An 18,315-nucleotide genomic window follows, 5' to 3' on the forward strand; every position below is an offset into this window, starting at 1 on the left:
GAAGAGTTTGGAGAACGTATGTGGATGGTCGTATCTCCAGCACAGAGAGCAGAGTCTCGCTGAGCAGCACGACCACACCATCTACCTGACCAGGCAGGAGTTCGGCCCCACCGGCATGCAGGGTAATACCCCACTACCACTGATACTGCTAGAAGTACTACTACCACAATGTCCGTGTAGGTGCTCAGTTATCCAGGCCACTGAAGTCTGAAGCAGGATACTACAAAAACCGACCACACTGATTACCAGGTGTAGAATTAACAATGGTACCAGATGGCAAATGACCCTTGACCTCTGACCCTGTCATGTGTGTCTGCAGGTTACGCTCCAGTTACGGGCATATGCCAGTTGCATCGCAGCTGTGTTCTCGTCTTGGAGGACGGATTTTCTTCGGCCTTTGTAGCTGCACACGAAACAGGACATCTGTGAGACACACAAACATTAAGGATAAACATGACGCACAAACGTGACGCACGAACGTGACGCACGAACGTGACGCACGAACGTGACGCACGAACGTGACACACGAACATGCATGAACGTGACGCACGAACATGCACGAACGTGACGCATGGACATGCACGACCATGACACACAAACGTGACGCACGAACGTGACGCACGAACTTGACGCACGACCGTGACACACAAAAGTGATGCACGAACGTGACGCACGAACGTGACGCACGAACGTGACGCACGAACATGCACGAACATGCACGAACGTGACGCACGAACATGCACGAACATGCATGAACGTGACGCACGAACATGCACGAACGTGACGCATGGACATGCACGAACATGACACACAAACGTGACGCACGAACGTGACGCACGAACTTGACGCACGACCGTGACACACAAAAGTGATGCACGAACGTGACGCACGAACGTGACGCACGAACATGCACGAACATGCACGAACGTGACGCACAAACGTGACGCACGAGCGTGACGCATGAACATGACGCACGAACGTGACACACGAACATGCATGAACGTGACGCACGAACATGCACGAACGTGACGCATGGACATGCACGACCATGACACACAAACGTGACGCACGAACGTGACGCACGAACTTGACGCACGACCGTGACACACAAAAGTGATGCACGAACGTGACGCACGAACGTGATGCACGAACGTGACGCACGAACATGCACGAACATGCACGAACGTGACGCACGAACATGCACGAACATGAATGAACGTGACGCACGAACATGCACGAACGTGACGCATGGACATGCACGAACATGACACACAAACGTGACGCACGAACGTGACGCACGAACTTGACGCACGACCGTGACACACAAAAGTGATGCACGAACGTGACGCACGAACGTGACGCACGAACGTGACGCACGAACATGCACGAACATGCACGAACGTGACGCACGAACGTGACGCACGAACGTGACGCACGAACGTGACACACGAACATGCATGAACGTGACGCATGGACATGCACGACCATGACACACAAAAGTGATGCACGAACGTGACGCACGAACGTGACACACGACCATGACACACAAAAGTGTTGCACGAACGTGACGCACGAACGTGACGCACAAACATGACGCACGAACGTGACGCATGTTCTCATTTCTGGAAACCAGAGACAGTTTCCGTGTTCACTGTGTTGTGTTTTCAGAAACACACGCAGTGCTCAGGCGTCTGTGTGGAGAGACGCCTTTGTGCAACATTCAGTAGTTACTGACTGCAGTGAGCGTCCTGCTGTTTGTCTTCAGTCTCTGTCTCTCTCCGTCCATGCAGATTGGGTATGCAACATGACGGCGAGGCGAATGACTGCGGTGACGACGTGCCTTTGGGCAGCATCATGTCTCCGCAGGTTCAGGCCACCTTCCACCGTTACCACTGGTCGAGGTGCAGCTGGAGGGAGCTGCACAAGTACCTGCAGTGAGTACTGTGAATAATACTACAACGTCTACTAAGTGTTGCTGATGTACAAAGCAGAAATACTAAAGTCTTAACCTGATGCACTGAGCTCGGTTTGCGTGCCTGCAGCACGTACGACTGTCTGCGTGACGACCCGTTCAACCACAACTGGCCGGCTCAGCCTCAGCTGCCGGGCTTCCAGTACTCCATGGACCAACAGTGCCGCTTCGACTTTGGACCAGGATACAGTCTCTGTACCGCAGTACGTCCATCTGTCTGTACTAAATATTTGCATTAACTTTATAAAATTATGTGAAAACATTTCAGAGAAAAGAGAGAAACAATATAAAACTCACATAAACACCAGGTACAGGAAAATACTTAATCTTTCCAATAACTTTCATTTAGGTTTTTAACTTGATTGAACAGTGTGCCAGTCAGGTCCAACACTAAAAACGTCTCCCTGATATTGTGCAGGTCTCTTTAAATCAGCTCTGAGCCGTGGCTGTGGGGGTTTGGGGGGTTTGGGTCGTGAGGAACGGACTTGTTCTGATACAGTGCTCGATCCGGCTGGGATCTGCACTCTTTCACGTTTTCCACATGTTGTGGGACATGTTCTACCTCGGTCCCATCTGAGAACCAGCCCACGCTTCAGCAGGTTTCATAAGCGACTGTTTTTATTTTTTACCATGAGCATCAGCGTGGTGGAAGGCGGGGTTTGTACTGGAGCTGATGCTGGGTCCCACTGTTCTGCTGGCCGAGGCTGCTGCCATCAGCAGTTACTGTTGGGTTTGCAGCAGTGTTTAGCTGGGTGGTACTTACAGATGAAAGCCTGGACCCAAAGTTTCCAGCTGAACATTAGACCTCAGGAGATGATTGATGGCTGTTGTTGCACTGACACGATGTCTCCTTATCAGAAAGTTGTTTTTTAAGCAGAAAAAACAAAGTTGTCAGTGTAAGTGCAGAGAAAACAGTTTAACAGTCGTTAATGAAAGAGTTTGCTCCCCACGAGCCAAAAGAGAAACTGAAGCCGGCTTTGATGAAGTGATGTAAACATTTGTGTTCTGTGAGGAAAACAAACTGGAGCAGCCAGAGGAAACAGGGGCTGGAGGCTGGTGGAAAATCTGTTTTAAATCCTGAGAGGAAATGTGATCCAGCAGGAAAACAATCAGAGCTGAACTGAAGGAAGCTGCTTCACTGCAGCGTCCTGATGGAAACCTCGAGTCTTCAGCTCAGCTGATCCGTCTGACGGCTTCTTTTAAACACTCTCCAGAGCGGTTTCCACGGTAACGTCACCTCCTAGCTAACATCCTCAGCAGATGTTGCTGCTGGCCTCAGCTCACATCTGGACATCTCATAGAAAACTTTACAGTGCTGCTTCATTGAAGGCTTCCCCGAGCTGATGTTTACCTGCTGGTTGTTTCTTCACGCCGCCGTGTTCGCCACGTTTCCTGTTCTGAGAAATCTTAGCAGGGTGCCAACACGAGGTTTTATCTTTCCCTCGTCATCACGCGCTGCCTGAGAATGTGTCCGTTTCCTCTCTTTATCACGGTAATAACCTCCACACATGAGATGTCTGGTTCTGTGGTGCTTTGGGTGCAGGCGATAAACAGGAAGTACCCCAGACAAACCGCCATTGTCTGACCACAAGTTTACTTTATTCACTTTTAAATTCAAAATCAAATTCAAATTTTATTTGTCACGTACACAGTCATACACAGTACGATATGCAGTGAAATGCTTATCGTGCTTTCATCTTTTTTTAAACTGTCTGCTTTCATAAACAGTGTCTGCTGATGAGAACAGGAAGTCTCTGAGATACTGGCGCTCATCCTCAGAGTAGCTGATAGCCAATGGATTCCCAGATGGTCATGTGACCTGATGTTCAGGAAATAAGATTAAATGTGTTCTGATGTGGAACAGACAGAAGTGTTTCTGAAGGCTGAAGCAGTGATGACGTTCATGCTTCCTGTGACATCAGCAGCCAATGACCTTCTCATCATGTGTCTGCAGTACACGAACACTGACCCCTGCAAACAGCTGTGGTGCAGCGACTACAACAACCCGTTCTACTGTAAGACCAAGAAAGGCCCGCCCCTCGACGGGACCAAGTGTGGGCCGGGGAAGGTGAGGACAGATTTAGGCTGAGTCTTACTGCTTCTATAGGACATGAAAAGGTAAGTAGCAGCCAGGTGTTGCAGTTCAAACACACCTGATCATGCAAGTTTGGGCAGTTTGCAGGTCTGCAGTGTTCAGGTGTCTGTTAGCACAATGCTAAAGAGGAAAAACATCTCCAGTGATCTCAGAGAAGCAACTGCTGCCTCCCATCAGCCTGGGAACCTGAATAAGATCATTTCCTTCATTCTGCAGTGAGAAACATTATTCACAGGTGTTCTCAGGAGTGCACGTCCCAGTAAGTCACACCAAGCAAAAAACCAAACGGCTCCATCAAAGACGGGCCTCAGTTAGAGGTCAAAGTTCATGACAGGGCAGGTAGAGACAAACTGAACAAGTATGGCTGGTTTGGTTTCCTGTACTTCCTGTCTTTACGCTAACGCTAACTTCCTGTTGCAGCATTGTTTCAGAGGTTACTGCATGAAGCTGACCCCTAACCTTCTGAGACAAGATGGCGGCTGGGGGTCGTGGAGTCCATATGGCAGCTGCTCCCGGACATGTGGGGGCGGGGTCAGGTTTCGGACCCGACATTGTGACAACCCAATGTGAGTGAGCTGTCAGTTATGTGGTGTCACACGTCAGGTGCGCCAATCAGTAAGACTAACCCATCGCTGTTCTCAGTCCGGCCAACGGGGGGCGCACCTGCTTCGGAAACACCTACGAGTTCCAGCTGTGCAGCCAAGAGAACTGCCCCCCACTGACAGACTTCAGGTGAGTGCTGTTACCTGCCCGGCCCCTCCCCCTTCCTCACAGGGGTCAAGTGAGCAGCTGTGATGTTCTGATTGTGTTTCAGGGAGGATCAGTGCAAAGTCTGGGACCCTGTTTTTGAACACGAGGGCCGGAAACACCACTGGCTGCCGTACCAACACCCTGACCGTGAGCGCGCACGCACACACACACACACACACACACACAGAAAGAAAGACACACACACACACACACACGCAGAGAGAAAGACACACACACACACACACACACACACACACAGAGAGAGAAAGACACACACACACACACACACACACACACACACGCAGAGAGAAAGACACACACACACACACACACACACACAGAGAGAAAGACACACACACACACGCACACACACACAGAGAGAGAGAAAGACACACACACACACACACACACACACACAGAGAAAGACACACACACACACACACACAGAGAGCGAGAAAGACACACACACACACACACACACAGAGAGAGACAAAGACACACACACACACACACACACACACACAGAGAGAGAGAAAGACACACACACACACACACACAGAGAGAGAGAGAAAGACACACACACACACACACACACACACACACACACAGAGAGAAAGACACACACACGCAGGTCTTCTGGCTCCTGTCCACATAGAGCAGCAGGACGGTTGCTCTTTGCTGTGGAACTCTGAGGACAAATATGTCCACTACAGCAGCGGTCTCCAACCTTTTTTGCGCCACGGGCCGGTTTATGCCCGACAATATTTTCACGGACCGGCCTTTAAGGTGTCGCGGATAAATACAACGAAATAAAACTAGTACCGGTACCGAAAAAAAGAAGATTTATTCATAACACGCGTGAACAGACCGATAAAAACAATAACAAAATAACGCTGAAAACCGATAAAAACCCTGAAAACCAAACATTTCACACCTGAGCCTCAACTCTCGGTACCAAATGACTCACGGACCGGTACCGGTCCGAGGCCCGGGGGTTGGGGACCGCTGCACTACAGTGAGGACGTTTCTGCTTCAGAGGACGTTGGTGGACAGATTTGTGCTCTGTGAGGACGCTTCAGGACAAACCTTTAAAGGCCTGTTTGGAGATTCAGACGAGGTTTCCAGCTTCAGATTTATAGTCTCGGAAATACATTATGTAACTGAGGGTCCTCACAGAGACATAGAAACGTGTGTGTGTTTGTGTGTGTGCGTGCGCACATGTAAAAGTCATCAGTGAGGAATCTGCTGCTGGAGGAAAACTCTCCCCCTTTAACTCTTTAGTGTCGAGCAGACGTTAGCAGATGTCAGCAGATGTTTCCAGAATGATGTGAAGCTCCTGCACTGACTCGTTTGTGTGTCACAGCTGACGAGCGCTGCCGTCTGTACTGTCAGTCGAAGGAGACGGCGGCCGCAGTGTCAATGAAAAGAATGGTGCATGATGGGACGCCATGTTCCTATGACGACGTCTACAGTGTCTGCGTCCGAGGAGAGTGTGAGGTCTTTATTGTGTCTCAGTTTCTGTGTGTTGACCTCTGACTGAAGAACTGTGTCACGTTTTACTGTTTCAGTGAACTTTTATTTAATGTGGTCCTGACTCATTCCTCCTCTCCTCAACTCCTCTTCTCCTCATCTCCTCATCTCCTCTCCTCCTCTCCTCTTCTCCTCGTCTCCTGCAGCACGTTGGCTGCGATGGTCAGATTGCTTCAGACAAGCAGGAGGACCGATGTGGAGTGTGTGGAGGAGATAACTCCAGCTGTAAGATCGTCAAAGGAAACTTCACCCGCAGCACCAAGAAACAAGGTGAACCGAGCGGAGACTGAGTTCTGGTTTTAAGCTTAAATTCACTCAAACCTGCAGCTCAGCTTCTGTTAGTACAGTGACGTCACAGCAGCCACGTTATTGGTCACATGATGTCATTAAAAATGCTCCAAAGGGCTCCAACAGCCCAGAGGCTGGTCCAGAGGTCCGGTTCAGGTCAATCTTACAGACAACTAGCAGCTGCAGCCATCTGGGTCACCATCCACCTGTCAGTCAAAGAGGCCACGCCCACAATAATGCAGACTTTAAGCCTTAAAATAATTTAAACAGGTGAGCTATAAACAGGTTTAAGTTATCCGTGTAGAACAGAACAGTCCGTGTATCCGGCTGTAAACATGTTTATTTTAACATGGGAGTCTATGAGGACTGACTCACTGCTGCCTCTGCTGGACACCAGAGGAACTGCAGGTAGGTTGAAAGTTTATCTGGACCAGGCTGGTGGTTCAGATGTTTGTTCACACCCTCCTGATGTTTCCTGCTGCATGAATCCTGATCCTTTATTGGACGGTTCATTATTGGATGATTATTGTTTCCAGGTTACCTGAAGATCCTGGAGATCCCCAAAGGAGCTCGACACCTGCTGATCCAGGAGTTCAAGGGGACTCCTCACATCCTGGGTAAGAATCAAGAACACGCATAAGGATTTCCTATTTTTCCTTGGTCTTCTTGAAACACCCTGTCTTTCTGTTTCCTGCTACAGCCATGAAGAACCAGGACACAGGTCATCTCTTCCTCAATGACGAACACGAGCTCCCAGAATCCAGAGTGGTGATTGAAAAGGGCGTGGCCTGGGAGTACAGGAACACTGAAGAGGAAGAGGAGGAGTCTATCCAGACCACCGGGCCGCTGAAGTATGGAGTCGTGCTCATGGTAAGTCCATCGGTGTGTGAAGCCAAGAGTGTCCACGGTGTGTCTAACACAAACCAGAACTACCAACACCCCGCTGTCTCCTGTCCGTCAGGTCCGTTCTCATGGCGACTCAAAGGTGACGGTGTCCTATAAGTACATCATCCAGGATCGCCTGCGGTCCTCGCTGGAGTCCAACTTGGTGCAGGAGGACGCCATCTTCTACGAGTGGGCCCTGAAGAAGTGGTCGCACTGCTCCAAACCCTGTGGAGGAGGTACCTGAGAATCTCCAAACATTAGAACTTCAACTCCTCGATACTCCATCATCCATCTTCTACACCTTCTCTGAGTCAGCCCAGCTCTTCTGTTCTGCCTTATTATGTCGTCTTAATTTGGGAATACATGGACTTTTTTGCAGAAAGAGGGATAAATAATGATTTTAGGCCTTGAGCTCAGTTCTTTCCTGCTCACTGAGGCGTATTCCTCTATAAACATGTTTCTACATATCTATAATCTGTGAGCAAAGAACAAGATTTATTTTACTAACAGCCAAGAAGTCCAGATATCTGTTACGCTTTACAGACTTCCTGACTACACCAGAAAAAATGGTACTCCGTGTGATTTCCCAGCATTCCCCTTTAAAGGTCAAAGGTCTGAGTCTGTCGTCAGAGGTGAAATGTGTGTGCCTCCCATTGTTTTAACTACATGGGCTTCTCAACTGGACCAACTGCTGATGTAGGTCCAGGCCTTCCTGTCAGTATGAGCCAAGCCTAAGATATCTCAGTGTCATGAATCGGCTCTCTTGTCTCTGAGGTACACAGCTCAGCTAACAGCTAATAGCTTACAGCTAACGGCTAACAGCTGTGGCGTACTTCAGTTAACTGTCATCAGTAGCGGTTTTTGATACGGGCGACATGGGCGGTTGCTCGGGGCGGCATCTTGGTGGGAGGCGGCATCACGGGCATCGGCAAAAAATAAATAAATTGCTCGTACTCATGCTGCCCCGACATCAGCCAGCACATACTGGGAATGTCACAGGCCCTGTCACTACCCGATCCGTACCGGAAACCTGATCCGTACTCCGCATGCGCCAAAGGTTTCTACTTCCGGTCGAAGCGTTTTACGATAGTTACAGGTCAGAGTATCTGTTAAGATGTTAAGAATAACAAGTATCTCTTAAATAATGAAACATTTCAATATAATGTAGACAAAAACGAAAATTAAAAAGATAGTTACGGATCAGGACTCCCCGATCCGTACCGCGCATGTGCAGGGTTTTCTTCTTCTTCTGTTCGTTTAATGGCAGTTTACTCCCCAGTGTACGAGGATACCGCCACCTGCTGACTGAGCAAATGAACCCTATTGTAAACTGAATTAGCGTCATTACAAACGTGTGTTAAATCTGATTTAGTGACAGTCGAGTGTGTTTATGCTTGTCTGTGAGGAGAGGATTGTTGGAATAGTGATAATGATGTGCGCTATCACTGTCAATTGTCAGTAAACACTTCATCTGGCTGATGAATCTACACGTGAGATATTACAAAGTCTGCATTATTAACTCTGTAATTCGGCGCCATTCTTCTTATTTTACGGCGCTGTTGCTCAATCGGGGGACGCTCTCTGTTGAGGAGAAAAGCATGAATTTCTTTGTATACGGATTATCCATTGTTTAAATGTCCCGGTAGTCGAAAAGGAGGCAGAGCTGTTGAGAAATGCTAGGAGCTAACTGGGCGCTAACCGTATCATTGACATCAGTTTTATGTCAATGTACAATCTTTAATATGTTTTATGCATGTGTGTGTGGGGGGGGGGGAGTTCGCCTAGGACCACCACTGACTGTCATGTTTCCTTGTTTTCAGGAAAACAGTACACCAGGTTCGGCTGCAGGAGGAAGGCTGATGGGAAAATGGTTCAGAGGATGTTCTGCTCCACTATCAGCAAACCGAGAGCCATCAGCCGCAGCTGTAACCCCGAGGCCTGCAGCCCGGCACGGTAACATGCTACAGGTCACGTGACACACCCACAGTCACCCAGTCATTTTTCTTCTTTTGATGCATGTCTTCCCCTCAGCTGGGTGACCGGAGACTGGGAGGACTGCAGCTCCTCCTGCGGTCAGACTGGGTGGCAGCGTCGCTGGGTGAGCTGCCTGCAGAACTCCCCCAGGGGGCAGCAGCGGCACTCTGTGCATAGCAGGCTCTGCGGCGATGACCGACCAGAGACTAAACAACCCTGTAACCGCTTCCCCTGCCCCGCTGTGTGGAGAGCCGGGCCCTGGACTCTGGTATGAAGATCCGTTTATCAGGAGTTGCACATGTCCACAGATCAATACCTGATCAGTCTGATCGATCCCTCTGTGTACGCAGTGTTCGGTCTCGTGTGGGAACGGGACTCAGGAGCGTCAGGTCGCGTGCTCCAATCCCGAGAGTTCAGCTGGAAACTGCAGCGAGCCTCGGCCAATCACGACACGCACCTGCCTGGCTCCGCCCTGCGGTGGTAGGCACTGACCAGTCATGTACCGTACATTTGTTGCAATGAGGAAAAGGATGGATGCTGGGAATTACAGTGCTGCTGCTCTCCCTGCAGGTGACCAGAAGAATGCCATCATTCAGTGGCTGTCCAGGTCCAACCCCAGCTTCCCGGCTCCAAAGATCTCTTCAAGTAAAGCGCTCTGACTCCTGCTCTGTCTGCCGTCTGTCTTTACGTCCTCGTCTTCTTCTCTTGCTTCCTGAACATTGTGGTCTGAGTCTGAGGGTTTCTGTCCTGTTGTTTGCTGAGAATCAATGCTCTGGTCGGTGTCTCAGGTCAGTCAGGTCGCACACCTCCAGACTCAAATGGCCTGGTAAATGGCCTGTATCTGTATAGCTTTACTAGTCCCAAAGCGCTTTACACATCCAGTCATCCACACGTTCATCCACCCATTCACACACTGGTGATGGCAGCTACATTGTAGCCACAGCCACCCTGGGGCGCACTGACAGAGGCGAGGCTGCCGGACACTGGCGCCACCGGGCCCTCTGACCACCACCAGTAGGCAACGGGTGAAGTGTCTTGCCAAAGGACACAACGACCGAGGCTGTCCAAGCCGGGGCTCGAACCGGCAACCTTCCGATTACAAGGCGAACTCCCAACTCTTGAGCCACGATCGCCCCAACCAGCTTCTTCACCTGGACCAGTCAGACTGTTAACAAACACTACCTGCCCACACCCACCATTGTGAGCCATGAGTAACCCTCATCACTCAGGACACTCACAGATTCAGTTCAGTCCAAGTCCTTTCTTTGCACCACTTCAAAGCTCTTTCGCACTTTCAGTCCCCTTCTCTTATTTTTGTTTACATTTCTCCTGTTTGCTATTTTACTGTTTATAGCCTATCACAGTTTCTGCTTCGTGTCTTTCTGCTGTGTCTTAACACATCTCTGAGGATCACACTAACCCATCAAACCACTGAAGTAAAACTTGTAGCTGAGGTCTTACGTGTCAGGATTCACACCGTCCTACTGTTCTGTCTGTAGGGCAGCCGTGCCGCGGCGACCGCTCGGCGTTCTGTCGAATGGAGGTGCTGAGTCGGTACTGCTCTATCATCGGATACCGCCAGATGTGCTGCAAGTCCTGTAGTGAGGATAACTTCAACAATGCCACGAAATCCAGAATCTCCAGCAACTTCAGTGGCACCATCACACCGACGGAGAACAGCAGGTCAGACATGACGGGTAACAAAAGGAGTCTTAGAAAGATATAACTGAGTCCCAGTCTCAAACAGAGCAAAACCTGCAGTCAGACAAACGCGTGATACATCGACAAAGCTGAAAATAAAAGTGTAGAGCAGGAGTGAGCTGACCGTGAAACTGCTGATTGGCTTTACACTGAAGTGTTCATTTAAAGCAGGAAGCAGGGGCGGGTTTAGGGCGGGGCCATAGACCTGAACTCTGTTTTTGTCTTTTTAGTTCTTGGAGGTTGACCACAGAGATCACGACGTCAGCGCTCACCTCCACCTGGTCCGACAGCAGCCGTGCCATCAGTGATGTCTTTCGTGACATCATCACCACCACCCTGACGCGCAGCTTCACTGTAACTCCACCCCCAACCAGACGGAGCACCGGTGACTTTGTCTACGTGGATTATGATGAGTACAGCGAGTACTCTTCCTACGAGGATTCCTCCGGCCTGAATGAGCTTCCGGGTACTCCAACCACCACTGACAGTAATACTATTACCACACAAACTGCTCCAACACATGTGTTCAGGAAGAATTCTCCCACAATGCCCCCTGCTGCAGTTACCATGGAGACTGTTGACACTGAAGACCAAACGCCGGCGCTGGTTTGGACTTCTGCCATCCCAGAGTTCTCCACCACATCATCGCCTGATCCTGGTGACAACACCACATCCTCAGGAGGGCGTAGCCTCCAAAGTCAAGTCAACCTGACCGAAGCTGAACCGGCGCTACCTTCATCGTCCTTCTTCTCGCTATCAAAGAAAGAGAACAACTCGGTGGACGAGGTCCAGTACCAGATCGTCGGACTTGACAGCGACGTTAGCCGAGGACAGCAGAATTACTTTGTGCCGCGGATGCCTCAGGTCCACGAGCGAACGCATAACAAACGCATCCAGCAGCTCCTGAACGAGAAACGACGGCAGGACCTTCTGCGGCGGCAAAGCCGCATCAGAGCGAGCCGGACTGACAGGAAGCACTGAGCGCAGATTTCCCCTGGCCATTTGCTCGTCCCGACACGTGCGACGTCGCACTTCCTGCTAACGCTAATGAGAAACAGACTGAAACAACCTCCACCTGTGCTCGGAGCGGCCTTCGTCCACGAGAGGCGCGAGCGTGGACGCGATCCTCAGAAGGCCCCGGGTCTGTTTCACCATCATGATGTTTGTACCAATAATCCTGTTTCTGAATAAAGTCTCATCCAGCTGCTGCTGTGCCTCTGAATCATGAACATCTGGATCACGTTCACGCTTTCTGGTGTCAGGAACATTTTGTGCTTTTGTCTTCTCTGAAACCCGACTGATGATTTCTGTTTGTGAAGTCAAAATAAAATCCAGCCCTGTTTTTACCATGAAAATAAAAGCAGTGAATCCTTTAATAGAAACCGAGAGCACAGGAACAAACTGATCAGTGTTATTGATTTTGATAAACAGCGTCTCATGCTGTCCCCTCTGAGCTGAAACCTGATGTTTCCTTGGTGTTGATCTCAGCATCTGTTTTGTTGTATTTTGGTTTCATGAGGCTGCAGATGCTTGCAGTGAAGGTGTGGCCTGTTCTCAGGTCAGTCTGGAGCCGTGCTGCTGGAGTGCTGTTTGGGGATGGAAGCAGATGTTGCTCCTGCACCTGCAGATATGGTTCAGCATTGACGGGGCCTTCACAGAGGTGCACCATAGATGACTTTGTGTGCAGGAGTCTAACCGTTCTGTTCAGTGTTTGAGATGCTGTCGGTGATGTCGGTGCTGGTTAAAGCTAATCGTCCTGTGGGACGCGTGCGGCTTCATGCTGGATACGATCAGCATCAGATCTCTGTTTGTGTCTCGTGTCTTCAGGCTGTCGCAGATATTTTTCTGCCGGTAAACTCTCCTCCAGCTGCAGTCTGTGGGACATCAAACTGAATCCAGATCAGATGAATTGCTTCGTGTTTGGGAGCGCTCAGTGGAAAAAGCTGACTGCTTTGAAAACACGTCACACATGGTTCGACTTTCTGTGTTTGTCCCTCCGTCTCCTCCAGAAAACAATCAAAACATAAAAACCCGCTCGCGGGTCCACCGAGACTAAACTGTGAGTAAATGTGTTCTCAGAGCAGCGTGAGTCATTTCAGGACGATGAAGAACATCAGCCTGGGAACAGATGGTCAGACACAAACAGCCCACAAACCCAAATATAACAAAAGAAACACAGAAACAGAAAAAATGAATTATCAGATCAGAAAAGAAAAAGTAAGTTAGATGTTCACATCCCTCCTCTTTCTACCAGAATGTAAAAATCACTCTGGAACCAGTCACGTTCATAACCAGAGCAGTCACGTGTCCGTCCACTGTTCACCAGTTTATCCCCAACATGAATCTGTGGTTCCCAGACTGCTGAGACTGGGCAGCTCTGCAGAGAGAAGACCTCCACCAGAGCATCCCCAACCACAGACAGGAACTCCACCCTGTCCTGATCCGATCCTCCGTCAGACACAGTCATCTCGGCTGATGTCACGGCTGATGTTACTAACTGATCTCTTTGTAACTGATAACTGATTGATGATCAGAGTCCTTCACAGGGGGTCTGGGGAACGCCCCCCTGCTGGCCAGAGCAACATCACACACCTGCTGACTGATGTGTGGACATCAGTCGTCAGTCTTTAATCTGCAGTGAAACAGCAGTTCAGGTTCATTTAAAGTAAAATATATCTGTGCTTAAAGGTGTTTTTCACCATTATGGATCATTAAAATAGTAAAATCTTGTGAAACATAATTGAGTTATTTGACATATGATTTGAGATACTTTGTGAATTTATTTAAGAGCTAACTGTTTGTAATAAACGACCAGAGAAACCACTCAAAACAGTGTCTGCCTGTCAGGATAAACTCAGGGTTGAATGTTGCTCCTCTCAGGATAAACTCAGGGTTGAATGTTGCTCCTGTCAGGATAAACTCGGGGCTTGATGTTGCTCCTGTCAGGATAAACTCGGGGTTGAATGTTGCTCCTGTCAGGATAAACTCGGGGTTGAACGTTGCTCCTGTCAGGATAAACTCTGGGTTGAATGTTGCTCCTGTCAGGATAAACTCAGGGTTGAATGTTGCTCCTTTCAGGATAAACTCGGGGTTGGATGTTGCTCCTGTCAGGATAAACTCAGGGTTGAATGTTGCTCCTTTCAGGATAAACTCGGGGTTGGATGTTGCTCCTGTCAGGATAAACTCGGGGTTGGATGTTGCTCCTGTCAGGATAAACTCAGGGTTGAATGTTGCTCCTTTCAGGATAAACTCGGGGTTGAATGTTGCTCCTGTCAGGATAAACTCAGGGTTGAATGTTGCTACTTTCAGGATAAACTCGGGGTTGGATGTTGCTCCTGTCAGGATAAACTCAGGGTTGAATGTTGCTCCTTTCAGGATAAACTCGGGGTTGGATGTTGCTCCTGTCAGGATAAACTCAGGGTTGAATGTTGCTCCTTTCAGGATAAACTCAGGGTTGAATGTCGCTCCTTTCAGGATAAACTCGGGGTTGAATGTTGCTCCTGTCAGGATAAACTCGGGGTTGAACGTTGCTCCTGTCAGGATAAACTCAGGGTTGAATGTTGCTCCTGTCAGGATAAACTCAGGGTTGATTGTTGATCCTGTCAGGATAAACTCGGGGTTGAATGTTGCTCCTGTCAGGATAAACTCGGGGCTGGATGTTGCTCCTGTCAGGATAAATTCAGGGTTGAATGTTGCTCCTGTCAGGATAAACTCAGGGTTGAATGTTGCTCCTCTCAGGATAAACTCAGGGTTGAATGTTGATCCTGTCAGGATAAACTCGGGGCTGGATGTTGCTCCTGTCAGGATAAATTCAGGGTTGAATGTTGCTCATGTCAGGATAAACTCAGGGTTGAATGTTGCTCCTCTCAGGATAAACTCAGGGTTGAATGTTGATCCTGTCAGGATAAATTCAGGGTTGAATGTTGCTCCTGTCAGGATAAACTCAGGGTTGAATGTTGCTCCTGTCAGGATAAATTCAGGGTTGAATGTTGCTCCTGTCAGGATAAACTCGGGGCTGGATGTTGCTCCTCTCAGGATAAACTCGGGGTTGAACGTTGCTCCTCTCAGGATAAACTCAGGGTTGAATGTTGCTCCTTTCAGGATAAACTCGGGGTTGGATGTTGCTCCTGTCAGGATAAACTCGGGGTTGAATGTTGCTCCTGTCAGGATAAACTCGGGGTTGAATGTTGCTCCTCTCAGGATAAACTCGGGGTTGAATGTTGCTCCTGTCAGGATAAACTCGGGGTTGAACGTTGCTCCTGTCAGGATAAACTCTGGGTTGAATGTTGCTCCTGTCAGGATAAACTCAGGGTTGATTGTTGATCCTGTCAGGATAAACTCAGGGTTGAATGTTGCTCCTGTCAGGATAAACTCAGGGTTGATTGTTGATCCTGTCAGGATAAACTCGGGGTTGAATGTTGCTCCTGTCAGGATAAACTCAGGGTTGATTGTTGCTCCTCTCAGGATAAACTCGGGGTTGAATGTTGCTCCTGTCAGGATAAACTCAGGGTTGATTGTTGCTCCTCTCAGGATAAACTCGGGGCTGGATGTTGCTTCTGTCAGGATAAACTCGGGGTTGGACGTTGCTCCTGTCAGGATAAACTCGGGGCTGCAGTGACACACTCCGTCCTTGACAGGAAGCTAAGATGGCGGCCGCCGTGGTGAGGAGTCTGGGCTCCACTTTGGGTAAAAACCTCCGAGAAATCCGCCTGCATCTCTGCCAGACCTCCGCGGCCAGTAAGGGGGCCAGGTGAGCTCAGAGCCGGGCTGCTGAGGCGAGAAGAGCCGGTGATGGTTTTACAGAGCGGTCATTAGCGAAGGACAGCTAGCGGCTAACAGCTAGCGGCTAACAGCGTCGCGGACTCGGGTTTACAGTGAGAGGTTTGCAGGTTTGACCCCTGTGAGTGCTGTCAGGATAAATGTGTCTGAGCACGTGAAGACTCATAAAGAGAGATGAGAGCAGCAGCTCAGTAAACAACAACGCTGCTAAAGGAAACACACTGAGGCAGAGGTTTGACTCACATCTGGACAGAAGCCCTGGCTCCTGCAGATGTTCAGCTGTGAGTCTTATGTAGTTTATGTTCCAGATGTTTGTTCATGGTGGAGACCTCTGAGTCTGCGCAGTGACACACACACACACCTGAGCCGGCCACTCGGGATCCATGATCACAGTATGACTCACGGCTGTGACCCGTGTGAACCCACGGGACCACAGACAGATGAAGGTGAAGGAGATTTCATCATCGTCACGCTGTGATTAGCTGAGGAGAGAGAGCTGACCTGCAGCAGGAGTCAGGTTATGGAGGAGACGAGGAGCTGGAGGTCAGATTAAGGAGCTCCTTCAGCTCCTCGCTGCCCATTAGCAGGGACTGACCCTTCAAAATAAGAGCACGCAGACTGTTGGTAATCTGGTCATGTGAGGAAAACACTGACACGTGACAGAGTATTGATTTATGGATCAATCCGTTCATTAGTAACAGAATAATGATGAGCAGATGAATAAACAGCGGCCATGCTTTATTTTTCATTTTGTTGTAGTTCACCTGCAGGTTCAGGGTCCCTCTGACTGAACGTCCTGCAGAGGACGCCGTCTGATGAGCGGACGCCTCGGCGTACGTTGATTAGTGTCATCTATGCTGTCACTGTTTATGTCTCTGTGACATCATCACTTCATGTGGGATTAATAAACAGTTGTTCAGGTGAAACTCAGACAGGTGAGGCTCCTGCTGTCAGGTCACAGGTCAGCTGACCTTCCCCCCTCCCCCCTGTGTTTCAGAGAGTTTGTGGAGCAGAACTACGTGACCCTGAAGAGGTCCAACCCGGAATTCCCCATCCTGATCCGGGAGTGTTCTGGAGTCCAGGCCCGGCTCTGGGCCCGATACGGTGAGCCCCCTCACGCTCCGCATCACGGGACACTCAGATGCGTCACCTGTGTATTGACCTGTTATTGATCCCTGTCTCTGTTCAGATTTTGGGAAAGAGACGAGCGTCTCCGTGGAGAACATGTCAGCTGATCAGGTGGCCAAAGCTCTGCAGACTCTGGCTCAGTCCAAGCCCTGACCCCCGTCTGAGCCCGCAGTGGTTCAGTCCATTCACTCACCTGTTTTTGTTTCTGTAAATGTGCTGATGTGAATAAAGTGAACATGTGAAGGTCTCTGTTTACTGTGAGGTCACTGGGTCCATCAGCAGGGCTTCTGTGGGTTTACTGGGAGTTTATTGACACATCCAAAGTTTTTCCCGAGTTAAAGTCAGATTATTTCACAGGCTGTTTATGTTGAAATTAGCAATAAGAAGTTTAATTTGCTCTTTAAAACGAGTTTCCTGGGAGCATTTAACTGGATTTCAGATATTTTTACTCTGAGTGTATAAATGTACAGGAAGTTCACTGATATTTTAGGAGGATCACGTAGTTTAACTGGTTTTAAGGTTTCTTAATAGGAACAGACTCAGTTTCAAATTCAAATTTTATTTGTCACGTACACAGTCATACACAGTACGATATGTAGTGAAATGCTTGGACAACTGCTCGTGACCTAAAGAAAACAAAAAAGGAAAAGGCTATGAATAAGATAGGAAATAAATATGAAAAATTAAAAAGGGTAAATTTAACTAGGAAGGAATAAAATATAAATTAAGGTTAAAAATGAAATAACTGTACAACACAAATTAGAATGAAGGGTAAATTTAACTGGGAAGAATAAGATAAAATATATAAATTAAAGTTGAAAATAAAATAACTGTACAACAAAATACACAATATAGAACTATATAAGAATGTATGAAGAAATATAAATATAAATATATACACAATAACAGCAGCGTGATTTAAGTAATGAACTGAAACAAAGTCCAGAAAGTCCAGTGTGTGTGTAAGAACCATATGTGTGGGTCAGTACTGTGTGGTGGTGTGATTGAGAGACCGTATCGCCTGCGGGAAGAAGCTCCTCCTCAGTCTCTCTGTGTTGGTCTTCAGGGAGCGGAATCGCTTTCCTGACCTCAGAGAGAACAGTCTGTTGTTGGGATGGCTGAGGTCCTTCACCATCTTCCTGGCCTTGGTCCAGCACCGCCTGCTGTAGATTGAGTGCAGGTCAGGGAGCTCGGAGCGGATGGTGCGCTCAGC

General features: G+C 48.9%; 2 protein-coding genes across 5 annotated transcripts in view; both read left to right on the plus strand.

The window, feature by feature from the left end:
- Nucleotides 1-12,555, plus strand: part of LOC309715198 (A disintegrin and metalloproteinase with thrombospondin motifs 2-like) — a 31,023-nt gene extending 18,468 nt beyond the window's left edge. For all 4 annotated transcript variants that reach the window (XM_082548097.1, XM_082548100.1, XM_082548099.1 and 1 more), the window contains 19 exons: nucleotides 1-122; nucleotides 320-425; nucleotides 1,791-1,934; nucleotides 2,043-2,175; nucleotides 3,927-4,040; nucleotides 4,488-4,633; nucleotides 4,710-4,799; nucleotides 4,882-4,964; nucleotides 6,181-6,314; nucleotides 6,494-6,617; nucleotides 7,172-7,252; nucleotides 7,336-7,505; nucleotides 7,597-7,756; nucleotides 9,341-9,473; nucleotides 9,552-9,762; nucleotides 9,845-9,974; nucleotides 10,065-10,139; nucleotides 10,994-11,177; nucleotides 11,426-12,555. The exon at nucleotides 1-122 is cut by the window's left edge and continues 32 nt beyond it. In XM_082548097.1, the coding sequence (XP_082404223.1) occupies nucleotides 1-122; nucleotides 320-425; nucleotides 1,791-1,934; nucleotides 2,043-2,175; nucleotides 3,927-4,040; nucleotides 4,488-4,633; nucleotides 4,710-4,799; nucleotides 4,882-4,964; nucleotides 6,181-6,314; nucleotides 6,494-6,617; nucleotides 7,172-7,252; nucleotides 7,336-7,505; nucleotides 7,597-7,756; nucleotides 9,341-9,473; nucleotides 9,552-9,762; nucleotides 9,845-9,974; nucleotides 10,065-10,139; nucleotides 10,994-11,177; nucleotides 11,426-12,176 (3,091 nt within the window). In that variant the 3' untranslated portion in view covers nucleotides 12,177-12,555. The remainder of the gene's footprint in view (nucleotides 123-319; nucleotides 426-1,790; nucleotides 1,935-2,042; nucleotides 2,176-3,926; nucleotides 4,041-4,487; nucleotides 4,634-4,709; nucleotides 4,800-4,881; nucleotides 4,965-6,180; nucleotides 6,315-6,493; nucleotides 6,618-7,171; nucleotides 7,253-7,335; nucleotides 7,506-7,596; nucleotides 7,757-9,340; nucleotides 9,474-9,551; nucleotides 9,763-9,844; nucleotides 9,975-10,064; nucleotides 10,140-10,993; nucleotides 11,178-11,425) is intronic.
- A 3,249-nt stretch (nucleotides 12,556-15,804) lies between these two features.
- Nucleotides 15,805-17,349, plus strand: ndufa2 (NADH:ubiquinone oxidoreductase subunit A2). The gene is made up of 3 exons (XM_082548306.1): nucleotides 15,805-15,945; nucleotides 16,972-17,078; nucleotides 17,164-17,349. The coding sequence occupies exons 1-3, from the start codon at nucleotides 15,842-15,844 to the stop codon at nucleotides 17,253-17,255; spliced, it is 303 nt and encodes a 100-aa protein (XP_082404432.1). The 5' UTR covers nucleotides 15,805-15,841; the 3' UTR covers nucleotides 17,256-17,349.
- The last annotated feature ends 966 nt before the right edge of the window (nucleotides 17,350-18,315 follow it).

This window comes from Aulonocara stuartgranti (assembly GCF_965226115.1).
Source record: "Aulonocara stuartgranti genome assembly, chromosome: 10".
NCBI lineage: Eukaryota > Metazoa > Chordata > Actinopteri > Cichliformes > Cichlidae > Aulonocara > Aulonocara stuartgranti.